The sequence below is a fragment of the Drosophila albomicans genome, chromosome 2R (assembly GCF_009650485.2).
Source record: "Drosophila albomicans strain 15112-1751.03 chromosome 2R, ASM965048v2, whole genome shotgun sequence".
Lineage (NCBI taxonomy): Eukaryota > Metazoa > Arthropoda > Insecta > Diptera > Drosophilidae > Drosophila > Drosophila albomicans.
This window is the reverse complement of record NC_047631.2, coordinates 26,441,307-26,460,496: the sequence shown is the minus strand read 5'-3', so window position 1 is coordinate 26,460,496 and position 19,190 is coordinate 26,441,307. Positions and strand designations below refer to the sequence as shown.

General features: G+C 39.8%; 1 protein-coding gene across 7 annotated transcripts in view; it reads right to left on the bottom strand.

The window, feature by feature from the left end:
- The window catches only part of LOC117574355 (sterile alpha motif domain-containing protein 5), a 159,834-nt gene that overhangs the window by 107,921 nt on the left and 32,723 nt on the right, over positions 1-19,190 (bottom strand). For all 7 annotated transcript variants that reach the window (XM_034258184.2, XM_034258186.2, XM_034258185.2 and 4 more), the window contains exon 2: positions 8,153-8,753. In XM_034258184.2, coding sequence (XP_034114075.1) covers positions 8,153-8,512 — 360 coding nt within the window. In that variant the 5' untranslated portion in view covers positions 8,513-8,753. The remainder of the gene's footprint in view (positions 1-8,152; positions 8,754-19,190) is intronic.

Below are 19,190 nucleotides of genomic sequence, written 5' to 3'. Positions count from 1 at the left end.
AGTAAAACGGGACAGAAAACGGGACAAGCACATTATGCAAATTTAGTTATGGCATGCCACGACCAACTCAATCACTCTCTCAGCAGCAGCATCTCCATCTCTTTCGCCATCTCCATCTGCACTCAACATTTATATCAAATGTCATACGCCTTAAATTGCCAAATGAATCATAAGAAGCGACGAGGACCACCATCAAACAGGAAATAAATACACAAATGCGATGGCTACACCTACCCTAAAAATGAAAGAAAAAAAAGATAGAGAGAGAGAGAGACGCTCTACGCCTACGAATCCCAGAGGACAGACTGACTGACTGGATAGATAGACGACAGAGCAATGTGTCTGCACATGCAAAAATCAACGTGGAAAGAGCACCCACACCATGCCACAGAGTGGCCAAATCTGGAGAATAGCGAAGCAAAAGCGGTTGACCAACATAAATGGCGCAAAGTTGAAATGCTGACAGGCGCACATTCGTTATGAGGCATGAGCTATGTATGTGGCATGGGGCATTTCGTATGGGGCATGGGGCATCGTGCCATGAGCTATGCATGTGGCAGGCTGTGTGGCTGTGTGTAGCATGAAGCATGCAGCAGTGAGTAAATCAAGTTGTAGGTAAGTGAGATTTATGCTTATGTCGTTTAGTGTAAGCCAACAACATCGTCGACTTTCAACTCTCCCGCTCTCCCCTACTCTCTTATTATTTCAACAGCAACTCCGACTACGACTTCAACTCCATCTTCGTCTCGTTGTGGTTGTCGTGCAGCGCATGCAAAATATGACAACATGACCTGGACGAATCAAAGCAGCAGCAGCAGACCCCAAAAAAAGTAAACTAAACTAAAGTAAAGAGTTTTATCCCCTCCTAAAAAAGACAAAAAAAAAGGGAAATCAAAATTATGGCCAAATGCAACTCAATGCAGGCAGCTTGAACTTTTTGACAGCCTGGGGACTCGGATCTCGTTTGCACCATTTTCCATGTCTATTTGCATGGCAGTTGAATCAAGTTTGACTACTCTCACTATCTCTCTTACTCACACACTCCCTCCCTCTCTGTTTCTCTATCACTATCTCTATCTCCTGCAGAGTATTAGCCTTTTGAAGCAGAGAAAGCCTCGCCTGACAGCTTTGCAAAATAGTTATCCAGCCATTTCCTATATACATTATAATATGACTTTTATCTAAAATATCAAGAGAAGGCTTTACATTATTTTCATGTAATATTTTTAATAAAGTTAAGTCATCTTTAATCACTTTAAAATGTTTTGTTTTATTCAGAAAGTGTCCCAAAAATACATATATTAAATTAAAGTTACCAGCTTTTGCATTTTTTTGCAAATTATTTATCTAATTTACGACCTTTATTACCTAGTTGTGTTTGCCTATTTTAATAGAATATTTTCTAACCAAAAAAAAGTTTATAACGTTCAAAAAATATATTTAGGCAAAATATACTTATGCCTTAAGAATGTTGATGTAATGGCAAAATATATTCTTCATACTTTTAAAAAAAAAAAAAATTTTGAGCATATCCTTAAACTAAAGTTTGTCTTCAATACTTTTTCTCATATGAAAATATTTAGACAAAAATATATTTTCATTCCTAGCTATAGCCTCTTACACTTGGAAATCCATAATTTAAAGCTGAACTTTTCAGCTCGCCATTAACCCGCTTAAAGAGCATCATCCTAGTCGATTAGCCTCAATGCCCTTTTTCTTTTGGGCAACTTCTTTCTAATCGCCGCTGCAGCTGCATGTTAATTACAGCAAACAAGCTGCATCCTAATTCCATTCCTCATTCCTCATTCCCTTCCTCTGTTGCTTTTGCTGCTGCTTCTGCTTCTGCTGATGATGATGATGATGATGATGATGATGCACTTGTGCAATGTTTGATCTATGGACGTCGTTCACTTGGCTGATGATGATGATGATGTTGCTCTCTCTTTCTCTATCTGTGTTCTAATTAGCTGGATTGCTGGGATGGCTATGGCTATGGCTAAAATGGTAAACGGGGCTAAAACTAGCACGGGCCACGGAGCATTTGTTAAGGCTTCAATGGTTGGCTAAATGTGTCAGCAGCAGCATTTGCCACGAGCCAATGCAAACAACTTTCACTGGTCGTTGATCTACAAAACAACAACATCAACAAAATAGAATAGCAAAGGAACAGAAAAAAACAGAGAGTATAGAGTCCAAGAATCCATTTAACTGTGGCAGAGCCTCAACTTCTGCTGCTGTTGCTGCTGTGGCAGAGTCAAGAGCATGCTGCTGCTGCTGCTGCCACCCACGCCCACAAATAATATAAAGTAAAGTGGGCTGGCATAGAAGAAGTTTTGTGAGGCAACAGCAGCAGCAGCAACAGCAGCGGCGATGGGATGCCAATTAAAAGCGAAAACGTTGCAAAAATAGTTGATGACATTAATTGACATTTAGCAGCGACGGGGCATATCAATGTGCGCCTGGACAGCACAATCACCCCAAAGGCGAACGAAGGGGGGCAAGGCAACGTTGCATGGAATGGAAATGAATGGGAGAGAAGAGGCAAGGCGAAACGAGCTGAGCTGTAATAGGCAGGACGACTGACTAGGCCCGCCTTTCACTGCCACTGCCAATCCACGCAATTGTACAATTGGCAAAATGTCACAAAATCCAAAGGCAGTTGTCAGAGGTTGTTGTTGTTGCTGGACGTGGGGACTCCCATCATTAGCGTGGCACAATTGTGAGATGTGTAATTGCTACAACAACAACTGGTATGAGACATGCAGACGACACATTGACAGCGAGTTATGTCAAGTCGAGCGCGATTTGTTTAGCTGCTGCCGCTGCTGTTACCGCTGCCAATGAGAATGTTGCAACATAAATAAATGCTGAGCAACAAATTGAATGAGGGAAGAAGCTTGCAGGCAAAGAGTTCGACTCTCTTACTCTTTATTTTTTTATTTTACTCTTTGTAATTGGTTACACAAAACGCACAAGTTAACCTGGAAGCAACAGCAACAGCAGCAAGGAGTCAACCAACTGCAACTGCAACTGCAACTCGAACTCAAGTCGCGAGTCGCGAGTGCGCGACAAGATTTATAAGCGGCTGTCAACGAGCTGCAAGTCGACGACGCTGCTGTGGCCATTTTTTGATTTATAAGCAAAATGTTGCAGCAGCCGCGAAAAATACGAGTGCAACGTCGGAGCGAGCTGCTGCAACGAGTATTTATGAAACATTTCAAGGCAGCGGCTACTTGTGTAGGCAGTTGACATAGCCAAGAAAGTGTGGTGGTGTTGCACAGTCCACAGTCGACAGTGCACTCCAGTGCTGTTGTGTGTTGCAGCTGGGCAGTAAGTAGCCGCTGTGGCGGCAGTAATTGCGGCGGCATGTGAAATATGAGATAAACTCCAAGTAGGGCTCTCGGCGGCATCCACAATGCGACAGGCCGAGATGTCCGAGGAGGAGCCACCACAGCGCGGAAACTTGCAAGCCATGTGGCAAGTTGTTTAGAATCCCAACTAGTCGACAACGAGCCGACGACGAAGACAGAGTCGACACAGGCGACAGGCGACATTCGAAACGTTTTTCCACCGAGTTTTAGGAGACAGGCGAGACGACAGCATTTTGGTGCCACTTTTGCGGCATGCGAAATAACTTCGCACAATTGAGCATGCCGCAAAGGCTCTAAAAGAGTGGCAAGCTAGATAGAAAGAGAGAGAGAGAGAGAGAGGGGAAGTCACACACCAAACTTGGACATTCTATTAAATTAATCGTCAATTATCAACGCGGCACAGGGAATAGCAGCTATAAATTCTAGCCTCTGTTTGAATTACTGCCTTGTTTGCTTTGCCAATGTATTGGCTAGAGGACTGCCGCCTAACGGCAAAATCAATTTAACTGCATGTCTAATTAAGCCACAATTGCCGAAACTACACCGAACAAACCGAGTACTTCCAATTTGTCTACCTCTCTACTCTACCACTCTCTTTGTGTTGATTTTGTTTCGAATGGTGGCCGGAAAAACTTTGCATGCAATTTGCACGAACGCCTCCTTCAGTTGCCAATGTGTTTAATTAAATAGCAAGCGTAATTAAATTGCAATTAAATTAATTAAAAAGCACGCAGCTCGCCACCAACTTCTCCCCCTCCACCCCACGACTCGATGATGATGATGATGAGGGTTGCTGCTTGTCGATATGCCTTTTGCCCAAAAAACTTTAGCGTTTAGTTTAGGGTCCCGCAAGTAAAACAAAAACCTGACTGCCACACACAAAGGCACATGGAGCATAGAAGCGCGATAGCTACAGAATGTGACACACAGCTATTGCTATCGCTTTTGCCTTTGCCACTTTTCCCCATTTCCCTTTTTGTTCACTCGCTGCTGCTGCTGCTGGTTCTTTGTCTACAATTAGACTTTAATTTTTTATGAGCAATGAATGGTTTCGCAGTTTTACATTTTTGGTGTTAAATGCTTGATTAAGTTTCATGGCCCTGGCTCCTTTTCCTCCTTCCTTGCTATGCAAATTTTCCCATTGGCCAGCTGGTTAAATTGGCTTTCATGTCGTTCATGGGGGCGTGTATAATGCTTATGCTTTAATTTATGCAATAATAATGGGCAAATCCAGCTACGAAATGCTGGCTAATTATATTACACTGTTCTATGTGAATACATATAAGGTAATTATAAATTACAATAGCCAGTTGCTAAAGGAGTTTTCTTCAAGTTTTTGTTCAGACTTTCAATTACATAAATCAGTGGAAGAAATTTGGGTTTTGGCCTAATAAAGCAAGGGAATAAACTTTGCAAGAGGAAAAGAAACTGTTTAATCAATGAATCTAGTTTCTTTTATTTTTAAACAAACCTTTAATAAGTATTTATTTAAACTATTTTTAACCACTCATTATTTATATATTTATGTTGCAAGTGTGCCAATATTATATATATAATAATTAGTTTAAGAAACGTGACCGTATTTAGTGGTAAATATTCTTCACTTTATTGTATGGTTACATATGTTCTTAAATCACATAATTTATGAATTTTCCTAAAACTGAATTTACCAAAAAATATCCAATAAATTTGCTCTCTTTTGCTTTGCTAACTAAGATTGTAAATATTGCTTATAAAAAGTTAATTTCGGTAGTTTCTTATATTTTTCATTTATTTTTAACAACTCACTCTTTAATTATTTATGTATTTTCTTCTAACTAAATTTAATAATTAATCTCTAATAAATTTGTTCTCTTTTGATTTGCTAATTAAGATTGCAAATGTTAATTATAAAAAGTAAATTTCACTGGCTTCATTCGTTATTCAATCACGAACATATTTGTAATGCCTTTGCTCTGGGTAAAAGGTTATTGGCTAATTTATGGTCATGAATAATAAAGCCACGCTGCACGTAGGCAAAATGAACAAATTGAATTGCGGCAATTACTTGCCACGATACGCAGAAAATGGCCAAAAGGCATAGTCGGGCACAAAAGAGCACAAGGAAGAAACGAAACGCAACGCAACAGAAAACAGTGCACATAACATACAACAAAAAGTCAAGTTCATAAAAATGAAATCATGCCACAGCTCAGGCAGAAGATCAAAGAGGACAAATCAATAAAGCCAAGCGCTGAAATAACTTAAAGTCAGCCAAGAACAACAACAACAACAACAACAACAACATCAACGTGAAACTCAAACTCAAATCAAAAGCAAAGCACAGACACAAGACCAGTTGAGTTGGAGTTGAGTTCAGAGTGTGGTTCAACAACGACGTCTAGGCAAGCTTCGCTGCTTCGTCGACCCCAAAAACAACTTGACCTGGTCAAGGCTACAGGCACATAAAATAAAATTATACAACAAACGGCATAGAACACAGGGAAAAACAGAGAGAGATGGAAAGGAAAACTAAAGCAAAACTGTCTTTTGATCTATGGCAAAAGTCAGCGACGATGCCGCTGACCAAACACGATGATGATAATAATAATGATGATGATGATGAGCAGAAGACAGAGTCAGCGCGCTGCGGCTGATGATGATAGGTCTGAGGTCTGTGACTTGGATTCGGACTCGGACTCGAGACTGAGGCAACCTCAATATGGAGCACAGACCCGGGAATGGTCGAGAGTAAATTGGCATAAGAAATCAGAAATCACAGAAGGTTGCTATCCACGTCGTATACTCCGAGATAAATGGACATACAGCCCGGACAGAGACAGCCACAGAGAGAAAGACAGAGAGAGATACACACATACATGCAGAGAGACCATTGCAATATTAAGTAAATATACAAAACGTTGTCGGCGCGGCGCACAAAACTAATGATGTCGATGCTGCTGCTGCCGCTGCTCGAAAAGTAGCAGTAGGAGTAGAGGGAGGTAGGGAGGAGGAGTATCTGAGTGCTGCTGCTGCTGGACGACGACGACGAGGCTGATAATGATGCGGCAGCAAAAGTTTAGGACGTTGTCTGCTGTCTGTTGCCTTGGCACTGGCTGTGGCAAACGGGCAACTGGCAACTGGCACTGGCGATATACACACGCCAGGTAATAAATTTCATTTCTCAGCTGATATGGGCAATTAAGGAACAATTTTGCAGCTGAATGAGTAATAAATAAAAATTGTATGCCAGCGATACGCAGATACAAAACTGCAAGAAGTCGTCAGGCAGCCAGATAGTTTTCGGATAAAAATACACAAAACGAACCAACGAACGAACGAACGAACGACAGCGAAAAAGACAGTCTGGACAGACGATGAGGCAAGTGAATGAATGAGAATGGGCAGCACAACTTGCAACCTCCAACTCACAACTTGCAACAGCAACGATGAAACCTTAAGACTCATCAACAAAACTGAGAAACTGAGAGGAGAGCTAGTAGATGTGTGCTTGCCCTTTTGATGAAAACAACTCAATGACGTGATTTGTGTGGCAAGCAACGCCGCCAACGAAGCTGATATTGGGTCAGCTTATAGCATATGTTGTACGTTTCTGTGGCAGCTTCCTTCCTTCTTCTTCGAGTTCTTCTTGTTGAACTTGGACACATACATGCGATATTTGTATATATAAATCACATCTTGCTGAGATTGACGTGCAAAATTCCTTGAGCGAAGAAGCTTGAGGTTATAATTTCAGTTTGTGAAATGCTTTTGCATAATAAATCATGATGAGCTTAAGTTTTACGTTTTTTTTTTCGGGGTCTGCTGATTCATTCTGGGCATTACTTTAATTACACCGACAAAACTTAAATCCACGAAGGGAGAAAAAGGTATTTTTTAAATGCTGGTCAAAAACGAAAAACGAAACACAAAAAAAAGAGTATAAAACTGTTCCAAGAACACAATTGCGTTGCAATGCAATGCGTCGGTGCCTCTTTGGTATATATATATAGTATATATAATGGCACATGATATGTCGCCTACCTGCAAACAGAGCGCAAAGAGTTCCCAAAAACGAGTCGCCAGACAGCCGGCCAAGCCAGACCAGGAACTGGACGAGTCGAGTCGAGTGTCCATGCAGCACACACAGAGAGGGAAGCGCAAACACAGACACAGAGACTGGGACTGGGCACTGAGAGTGGAACAATGGAGCGAAGCAACATCATGACACTCGAGACGGCATCAAAGCCAAAAGCTGCATACAAAAGCCATTTGGGGGCAACATTGGCCAGGCAATGAGGCAACCACCGGAGCTGCTGCTGCTGCCGTTTAAATGTACTCCATTTTACTGTCAAGTGTAGACCAGGTTGACATTTGAAAACGGTGCCATGCACTGTGTACCCCCAACTCTCTTTCTCTCTCTCTCTATCTCTATCTCTTTGGCTCTTGTCGGGGAATTTTAATTTAAGTATGTAAACTGACATTGAATAGTTTTCGAGCTTTGCTTTTGGGGGCTTTGAATTCAGCTTTTGTTGTGGGTGTCTAGCAAACTCAACGGAATTAAACTAAAACTCAACCGAGCAGCAGCAGGTGAAGGGATTCAACTGAGCGCAGTTTAAAGCAATTTCAACTTTTTTTTGTGTCTTGCAATCGGATGCTGTTGCTGTAATAAAAATCCTAAAGTCTAAACAGAGTTTCTCACAGCGTTGTGTTGTTGGAGTTGACAGCCACACACAGCGGGGAGCCAGACAACTAACTAATCAAGAGCAACCCTCAATGAATTTAGATTTCGTCGCACTTACCGGTGTTGAATATGGATGCGCTGTCAGACGCACTCCGTCCGTCTCCAGCTGCTCGGCTAGCACCAGTTCCAGTTCATGGCTGGGCGGCGTCTCACACAATATCTCCATGCTGCCCGACAACGAGTTCGGATCGTTTAGCATGAAGTAAACGGATGCAGCGCCCTTTTCACGCAACGAGCGAATGCTCTTTAGGAGCTTATGACGATGCGAGGGATTGTCGACGCCAATTGCATCGAGATCTGGATCACCGACTTGCTTGCATATCTCCAGATCGTCGTAGCCATTGTCGAGAAAGCTTTCCGCATATTGAGCGAGGCCAAGGGCGCGAAGCCATTCGCAAACAATATTGCTAACGGCCATTTTGAATGTGTGAATCCGTCTGTGAGTATCTGTGTGTGTGTGTGTCAATTACTGTTACAAAATGGCGTCGCGTCACGTGCTAAATGCGTTTTCACAAGCTGTGTTGAAACGTTTGCAATTTCCTTGCGTATTGTTTTAAATGCTTTGTCGTTAGTTTTCAATGTTATGCGCATTCACATTTATTTCCCTCCTGCTTCGAGGCAGCTCCTTTGCCCTTGCTTAGCATGTTGTCCTGGCCACACTGCAAAAGAGAGAGAGAAATAGAAAAAAATAAGTAAAATATTAGTGATCGCCCGCATGAATCAGTTCAGACAAAATCAATAGTTGCTTGAGTTGAGATTCAAATCAAATTCTGAATTCTGGAAAATTAATTAAACCAATGGCAAGCAGTCGATGCGGTTGCCTTTTACACCCCATTTTCCCTACCCCCCCTCGTACTACAGTCAGTCAATAATTCTCAGGCATTCTCTGAGAGAGCGTCTTATCAGCCATTCAGGCAGCAAACTGAGGCACACCACAGCGTATAATGCGTGTGTGTGCCCCACACACATGCAAGCATATATCACTTTATCATAGACACACTGACGTCTCCCATGTGGGCCGCGCCCCCCTTCCCCGCCTTTGCCGCTTCCTTTCGCTTTAGAGAATCTATGAGGCGTTAAACGCAAACTAAAAGCTTAGAGCAACCAATCAACAGCAGCAACAGCAACAGCAGCAACAACAGCAGCAGCAACAACTGTGGACTGCAGTTTTCGGGGCGTGTGCCGTCGCTTATTGATAAATGATTGATTATCAGCGTGTGGGTGCGCTGCGGTTTCTTTGCTTTAGCCTTAGCACAAGAGTTTAGTGTTTGCTTTTAGTTTATCTTTAATGGATTATTTTAGCGGTTGGCAGCAGCAGAAATTCAGAGGCAGCACAACTCTAGGAATTACAAAAATCATTGCCATAATCCACAACGACTTGCCACACCTCCTCCTCCTCCTCTGCCTCCTCACTTCCTCCTCCCTTCTCAGGCTGTCAGCCGTAAGCAAGCCATCATATAAATTACTTAGACGTATGTATTTATGTGTCTCTCTCTTGCTGCCGTGTGACTAAGCTGTCCTGTTTTTTCTTCTTTTTTTTATTGTTTTTGCTTTTGTTGTGACTGTTGTTGCTGTTCTTGCTTGGCAGCTGCTTTATTTCATTTTCATTTTCATTGGCATCGAGTAGATCAATCATGATAGGTCGACAGGCCATACAAATGGTTTAATGATACGCAATTATTCACCAATAAAACTGTCGGGCAAATGTCAAGGGTTTTTAGCTATTTAAACCAGAAACCAAGCAGAAGTAAGCACAGCTCATTATGGCGAACATTCTTTTAAAGAAAAAACTAACAAAATGATGTGAGGAAACTAAAGAAAATGATATGTGAAATACAACTAATAAATAAAGTAAAAAAGAATATAAAAAAATGTAATAAATAAATCAAATAGAAAAAGGAACAAAATATATATTAAATTAATATACCACAAAAATACTAAAATTTTCCAATGGCTTTATTTGGTATATGTTGTTATGGTACTATATTCAAAATATTCCATAAATGAAATAAAATAAAATAATATAAACCAAAATCATATCCAATCAAATAAGAGACTTTCCGTCTAATTAAAATATAACAAAAATTAACAATGAAGAATGTTGTAATGAGGTTAATTTTGTACACATTCTTAATAGTCACATAATTTCTCAAAATAATAAAAAGAAATATGACAAAACTAAATTTTCCATGCATTAAAGTTCCGTCATCACTTCAATTATGAAATTTGTATACCGCTTTCATAATTATTGACTTGACAAGCAATTGACGCACATTGTCAAATGTATCTCATAATAAATCCCATTTTAAAATCACAATTTTGTTGTATTTATACAATAAATGTTTAGCTTGAAATCATTTCAACTCGCATTGCATTCAATTTCCCATTGAAATTTCAAATCAAAGCGAAGTTTTCATATCACGAATTCTTCAGACCATTTAAATTTATAATGCGGCACGTTTTTGAAATGATCTTCAAATCTATTTAAATAAATAATCATTTTTCTGGGGCGCGCCTCTTGTGTAAAATTTAAATGCCACAAATAGTGGCCGCTGTCAGCGGCAAACACGAAGCGCAACCAGTCAAGAATCTAAAACCCTTTCACTTCCGACCTATTACCTAGGAGTATTTTTTCTCAATTTTTGGGTCAAAGTTTGTCAGTTGTTGTGGTTGGTGTTGCTGCAAATGCTGTTCGAGAAAAGATTCAACGGCAACGCCAACGCGAAGGGAGCAAAACACAGCAGGGGCAGCAATTTAATGCAACATCATCGACTTCGACCACAAAACAGGCAACAACAATAAATTGTTGACTTGTTGCCATTGTTGTTGTTCTTGTTGTTGTTGTTGTCTCTGTTTCGTTGCAGTTGTTGCCTTCATTCACAATGAATTCGATTTCAATTCGTGGGCGTCGTTGGCACGCATTAAACAAATTTATTTTTTTCATTGCTGTTGCTGTTGTTGTTTTGTGTGGCAAGTTTAATTTGTTTATGGCGCGTCCATTTGTTTTAAACGCTGAGCAATTGGAAAAGTTTAACACAAGAGCTGAGCTCCGAGTCGTCGATCGTGTTGACTTTTGGCCTAAACGCAAAACAATTGTGAGAGAGCCCTGGACAAGCGCGACAGCAAATCGAATTGAGCGTCAATAAAGCTGGCAAAGTAAATTCATTTTATCGCTGTTGTTGTTGTTGCTGGTGTTGCTGTTGCAGTAATGATTGTTGCAACACGCGGCGTCGCCAAACAGCTGTCAGCTGGCACCTTTCGTATCGGCTTTATCTGCCATCTGCAGCGTACACGCGGCGTATGCGCAATTGCCGTTTAATTAAAATTGTTTGCACAGCATCGCCATCGACATTTTTTTTGCTATTATTATTTAATTTTTTTTTTTTCGTCTGCCTTGCCTCGCAGGTGCGCAACAACAAGAAAACATTTTCACACGCTACTCGCGCCTAATTAATATGCATAACTCAGACTCAAACAACAAACGCACTTGAGCATTTAATTATTGTCATTAGCTGAACAAACACAGAAAGCGTTTTCTTGTTTTTATTTCGGCTCAAAGGAAGCGGCCAACTGGGGCAGCAATAAAAATTAAATAAGCAAATCAAATTAAACAGCGCTAAGGCAGAGCAGAGGCAGAGCAGATGAAAAGGAAGAGCGGGCGAAGGCGTCTTCATTAATGATAGGAAGTAGGCTGAGACGATGTCCGCTTTGCTTTGGCCAATGGTCAGCAAGCAGCAGCAGCTAAAATAAGAAACGTAAAACACATTTGACAACGTGAAATTTTTGTTTCAGCCAACTGTTCGGGGACCGCATTAATACCAACGGCTAATTAACTTGTTGTCGAGCTCGTAAAATAGTTTGGTCGCTCATCAAGATAATAAAGGCCAAGTCTCTGTTTTTTTTTCTGTTTTTTTGCTTTTTTTTCATTCTTTCTTTGTCGCTCTCTACGTTCTTGGGCCACTTTAAAGGCTGGCTAAAAACGCTGTCAGCTGGCAAGGCAAGCAGGTCACACACAGTCACTTTTGGTAATTAGATTTTCGAATTCAGATAGTGAACGACAACATTAAAATTTTACAACCTCCGACTAAACTTAAACTGATTGCACACATTCGTATTCGTAAACTGAAATTGAAAGCAATTTGAACGCTTATTCAATAAATTAATTACAGGTCGAAATGAAGCCAAGCCAAGAAATGAAATGACAAGACACTCTTCCAAATTTTTGGGGCGTGTTCGTGTCTCAAACAATTTGACAGCACATGAAAATGCTACAAGTACAGAAGTATATATATCTGACTATCTGTCTGTCTGTCTTTCTGTCCATCTATCTGACTGCCTGACTGCCTTCTTTGTGTCAGTTCATTGAAGCATTTATCGGTTGAGTTCCCTTCGTTTGACTCTAATTAAAGTCACAATTGTATTTGGCTTTTATAATTGGCTGCCACGAATTATCTGCATGCATCTGAGGTCCAAGTTAAATTCCAGCCAAGTTAATTGCGATTTAAGTTCATTTCCACAATTTGGCCCAACAGCTCGAAAACATAAAATACGAAACACACAAACACACAACTCACATTGGATGAGTGTGAAATACTTATTTATGATTAAATTGGAAATTCTGTTGCATTTTGATTATTTCATTTGCTCAAGCAGAAATTCTTGCAACAACTATTCAATTATAATTTGGCATTAATTATAATTTCATTTTAATACTTTGAGAGTTTACATTTTAATCGCCATTCGAAATCTAATTATAAAAAAAAATGAAGATTGCAATTTGAATTTATTAAAAATGCTTTATTTAACACCGTTTTTTTGCATTCAATTAAAAATAGGAAAAATTAAATATGCTTTATCAAATATCATGAAAAAAATGTGCATTAATTTCAATAAAGCTGCTTAACAGCAAAAAAAAGAAGGCAATTATATGAAGGCTTCAGAAATTGTTAATAATAAATTTTTGTTTTTCTCTAAAAGCGAATTCAGTGTAACTATTATTTATTGATTTTATTTACAAGCACACACAAAAGGTCAAATTGGTAACAAAGAGTTGAAGAAATTAATTAATTTAATGCTTGAATTGGAACCAATTACAGTCACGTCTCCGCTCACGTTGTTTGTAGTTAATCCATAACCAGGTGTATAGACCATGTAAGCAACAGTTTTTTGGGTGTGTGCTGAAAAGTGTTGCAATTTCGAACGCCTTCCCAGAGTCGCCACAAAAGTTTCACGCTGCGCAACGACGACGACGACGACGACGATGACGACAACGACCTTTTGCCATTTTGCATTTCCAGCTAACAAACTCACACACTCATATGATTATTGGCAATGCCTGGGGGGCTGTGCTCAAAAGTCAAGTTTTCGAAAATTTATAAATTTATATCATTTGTTTTTAAGAGACAGCAAGACGCGAGATAGCGCGAAAGAGAGAGAGGAAGAGAGCAGCGGGTGGTCGACAAAGCGCAGGTGGCTTCATTGCCTTCTTTGTAGTTGTTTTTTTTTTTGTTTTAAGTTTTTGTTTTTTTGGCTTTGGCTTTAAGCGTGTTTTCTGCTTAATGTTTAATGCCTGATAATTTATATTTTTGTTTTGTTTTGTTCGTTTTTCTACAATTTGTTATGCAAACAAACGGGGCCACAGTTTACTTAACAGTCGCTTATAAATCATCATCATCATCATCGTCGTCGTCGGGAGGCAACTGCGGATTGGACACAGAACCAAACCAAACTGAACCGAACCCATCGATATTATCGCCATTGTTTAAACAATGAAATATGTGCGATATGCCCTCATAATATTTATTTGGCCAGCCTACAACTACACACATCGTTATCATCACCATCATCATCATCAGCATTATTATGGTTCTTCATCAAGCAAATGTGGGCATTGATTTTCAACAGATTTCCGACTCGAGTCTCAAGATTTTGCCTTGACTTCTCTTTTTTTTTTTTGGGTCTTTTCATCATTTTTATTGATTTGTTGTTCTCCCCAAATTTCTTATTTGAGACTCATTACGAAGCTCTGCGTGCCCGCCACGTTGCCCGTTGCCCGCTGACTGGCTGGCTGGCAGTTGGATGATGTTGGGAGTGAAATGCAATAAATTCACATTAAGCCGCTCACATAAAACGCCTGATTGCACACAGAGCGCGTTGTAAAGCTCTTGCTCTGGGAGCGCGCTGAAGCCAACATCCTGTTGACAGTCGGACCAGGCGGGCGTTGGTTGCATCAGTGGCAGCTACAGCAGCAACCGACAGCAGCAGCAGCAGCTATCAATATTAAAAGCGCTTATTTGACAGAAATATGACAAATGCCTGACAGCAAAGCTGAAAATAAGCGGAGCGCACACAGGTTGTGTTTGCTTCTTTGCTCTGCCCCGCCCTGCAGTTGTCCTCGCCCTCAACCGTCGTCCTGTGGAGCTGTGCAAAGTGCCAAGTCATTAGTAACAGGCGAGAGCAAATGTCAGAAATGCTTTTTGGATTAGTCAATTCAAATTGCGTGTGAGTATTGAACTGTTGCCAGTTGCAAGTGTCAAATGATTTCGTTGCCTCCGTTGCTGCTGCTCTGCTGCTGCTGTCGCCTTTGGCTGTATTAACTTGGCCCTCAATGCTCGTACAACATTGCCACATGCTGTGCAAGGCATTCAATTCGCGGTGTCGCAAAACGTTGCCACATTTTGCTGCTGCTGCTGCTGCCGTTGACAACGGCACACACGACACGTGCAACACTCACGCAATTTCAAGCCAACTCTCCCTCTCTTCCGGATGTGTGTGTGTGTGTGCTCAATGAAATAAGTAAGCATTGAAAATGCGTTCAACTGTCAAAGTGCTGCACCACCGACATTCGAATATGTGTCTGCGTGGGGGTAACTTTACCTTTATGGTGGCATGCAACGAAGCGTGCCGCGGTTACAATCCAATCACAGCCAAAATGGGCATACCCAAATTGTCGGATAGCTTATCAACTTCCCATTCTACCTCCCTTCCCCTCTTCACCGCTTTGCCATTCTAAAGCGCAGCTTTCTGGCTTTTTCAATTGGAAATTGAATTGTGCCCCGCGCTAATCAAAGGCGAGTGCATTGCATACACAGTTCCGTGGCAGGCAAAATGAACTTTTACAAAAGACAGGAGATGGCAGCAGACACACAGACACAATTCCAGCTAATGGAATGCCTTTGAAACCGCATCTCTAGTGGCATGTGTAATTATGTGCTCTAGTCCAAGTTTAACATTCCACCCAAAAAATTAATCAAAAACGCAAAAGTTTTAAGCTGAAATTCCTGAGCAATTGCCAACTTTTAACATCTTTTAATTATTTTTATTATTGGTGGAATTTTAAGAATTCTTTTAACTTTTCTATATGCTTTGATCTTTTTATTATGATTTGTGTAATTTTAAAAGGTTGTATTTTCCATGCACGACTGCACATGAAATAAATCTTGGCTTTGTGTACTCATTATATTGTTTTCCCAGTTACCTTTCACATTAAAGCCAAGGCAACTTTACGCTTAGCATAGTCGCACAGCTGCTCTCAAGTCGTGCAATTATAAGCATGCATTTTGTTAAGTATTCCAAGAAGCCGTTAAACAATTACAACCGCTTTTTTAAAACGTTTGCGGCCGCCTGTAAGCAATTTGCAAAAGTTAAACAAATCAAATGCACATAAAAATCAACAGTTAGTGCAACAGCATCAGGTTATTTGCATTATCAGTTGCGAGCTGTGAGTATTTCGCATAATTTTCGCGTTATTTTTTGCGAAATGCACAAACAGCGCAAATAAACACGCTGCTTTGCGCCAATTTCATAAATATTTTTATGGCGTTTAATAAAATTTTATTGGCAAGGGGCTGCATGTTTTATGAGCCGTCTGCTTCACATGCCTCTTGTTGGAGCTACTCCAATTTGTCGCCGCCGCCGCTGCTGATGCTGCTGTAGTTGATCAACTGTTTGTCCCAAACCCTGTTTGTGATGCCACGGCAACTGTTGGCTGCTGTTGTATGCAATTTGTATACCTTGCTACCCATAGGGTAGAAGGGTATTATAACTTTGTGACAACAGGAAACAGTTAAACAGGTAGAGGGAGACATCTCCGAATCTATAAAGTATACATATATATGGTATATTTTGAATAGTATATCAATATACCAAATATTGTCTTTGGTATATTTTCGCATTTGTCGGTATATTAATTTGTAATACAAAATTTGGCTATTTTAGTATTATTTAAGAATACGTTTTATATTATGGTATATCAATATACTAAATATTGTATTTGGTATATTTTCGTATTCGTCGGTATATAAGTTTGTAATAGTGTATCGATACACAAAATTAGACTTCGGTATATTTTAGTATTTTTTGTATATTAATCTCGAACCCCTTAAAGCACATATATAGTATATTTTCAGTACAATAGTATATCGATATACAAAATTTACGTTTTGTATATTTTAGTATTTTGTCGGTATAATAATATCAAACTGCCTAAAGTAAATATATAGTATATTTAAGATGCAGTATTATATTGATAAACGAAATTTACCTTTGGTATATTTTAGTATTATTTCGGTATATTAATATCGAACTCGTTAAAGTAAATATATAGTATATATGAGATGCAGTAGTATATTGATATACAAAATTTAAGTTTGGCATATTTTAGTATTATTTTGGTATATTTAAAAGAATACCGTACTGTTTAGCTTTCATTGAGAACGTATTGCGGGTATCGAACAGTCGAGCACACTCAACTGTAACTTTCTTACTTGTTTTTTTCTGTCACTGTTGTTGTTGCGTATTTTTTAACGCTTCATTGTCAATGCAACTGACAGGCACTTGGCACTGCCATTCGAGATGGCGATGGCGATGCGACGCGTTGCGTTGCGTTGCGACGTTGCAACGTTGTCATCAGTTGCAACAATTACTTAAATGCAGCTATAATTTTTATGCAGACGGGTGGGCAATTTACTGAACTGTGTGTGTGTGTGTGTGTGTGTGTGTGTGTGTGTGTGTGTGTGTGTGTGTGTGTGTGTGTGTGTGTGTGTGTGTGTGTGTGTGTGTGTGTGTGTGTGTGTGTGTGTGTGTGTGTGTGTGTGTGTGTGTGTGTGTGTGTGTGTGTGTGTGTGTGTGTGTGTGTGTGTGTGTGTGTGTGTGTGTGTGTGTGTGTGTGTGTGTGTGTGTGTGTGTGTGTGTGTGTGTGTGTGTGTGGACTGCAAAGACTGACTGACAGACATGGGCAGCTCCTCTTCTTTCGAATGGCTATTTTCACAATTTTCACAATTTTATTGTTATTATTACGAGTCCAACTATTATTACTACGCCATTGATGATAATGCTGCAAATGTCCCGCATGCTTTAAAATGTAAAATACCTTTAGCGTATATACGTATGTACGTATGCATATGGCTCTGTGTCTCTCTCTGTGTATAACATATTAAAAATACCAAATGCCTGTGATAAAATAATTGCATTATTGCTTTTCATGCCGTTGTCATCGTCGTCGCTTTTGCTGCTGCCAACCCATTAACATCGATGGCGGCGATTTAAAAAATATTTGTGGTCCATTAACTTGTGGCATTGTTATAATTCTACCCGCTGCGCATACTCAATATTCACTTGTATATATAAATCGTATTTAATTAAAGTGAAAAAAGTAAATTTACGTTTGACATTTATGCCAAGTGATAAGGCTCAACGAGGCATCATAGTTATTCACTGGGGAGCATAAACCTTTATTCAGCTGTAGGGTATACAAAAAGTCAGGCAAAAAGTCGCCTCGCTTTGCCCTTTCATTAATTAAGCTTCAGCAAACAATTTGCCCATAAATATTAATTTGGCATTCAATTAAGCGCGTCACAATTCACAGCGGCAACTAGTTAAAAAACGTGACGGTCTGCTCGAATCTAAATGCTCTACGTATAAACGTATAAAATTTAGTATATGCTTTATACTAAATTAATATATACTTTATACTAAATTAGTGTATACTTTATACTGAATTTTATTTTATATATGCACTTTATTTCGCATTTCAAGATATAAATCCATTGACATAAAAACCTGAGTGCATGACATTAAAATCCTCATGGTGTTGCATGTGTTGTCACATTGGCAACATGCCTCGCTGTTGTCTGTTGGCCTGACATTGAAATGAGTCAGTGACAAACTTTCATTGATCAATTTAGCATTTAGCTTTTTAGCATTTTGTCAATGTGTCATTCACATTGGCAGCCCTCCACTTAGTTGGGTTTTGTGGTGGATTGATGTTGCACGTTATGATGTTGCCCTTTCAATTTGCCGCGCCACATAAATCACAGAGGCAAATAAAGCATTTTTACAGCATCTTCTTCGTTTTTATTTTTGGCATCGAAGGGGGACGAAATGCGACTGTGATTGTCGAACAATGGCAATTAACCCATAAAATGGAAATGCCCACATTTAACTCGTAACTCTCTCGACTGCTGCTCTTCGGTTTAGTCCCAATTAATTGAAATTCAAAGCTTCGAATTTGCCTCTCACAGTTTTATGAGCGTTACTTTTTTTTTTTGCGCTGGTTTTCTGTTTAATTTTTCACTGCTCAACATCATCATCGTCTCCATCTCCATCATCATCATCATCATCATCATCAGCGTCAGCATCGTCATTGACTTGTGTTTCCAATGAATAATAAAGTAGAGTGAAGTACATTGAGCCGCCGACACTGCCACAGATATAAATCAATTCCAGAGAAGCGACAAAAATTTACATTCCGTTTTGCCCCCTGAAAGAAAAAACTGGAGTTGAAAACTGAAGAGAGTTGGCGTTGACTCTCGGAATGGGGATCAAAGCCATTTGGCTTATTGAGATTTCATCGGAAGTTTTGTGCGCATTGTGTCACAGGCGCATGCGTATAGAAAATTTATGGGAACGGTAAAGCCAAATGGCATTGTATTAATAAAAAAAAAAAAAACAAGAGGAGAGGAAAAAACGAACAAACTGAAAACGACTTAACAAATACATAAAAGCTGAAATCGAAAACGAATCGAAATCGTTATCGTTGAAAATCGTGCGAGGCGATACAATTCGTAAGCGTTTAACTTTAAGTGGGCCTTGATTAA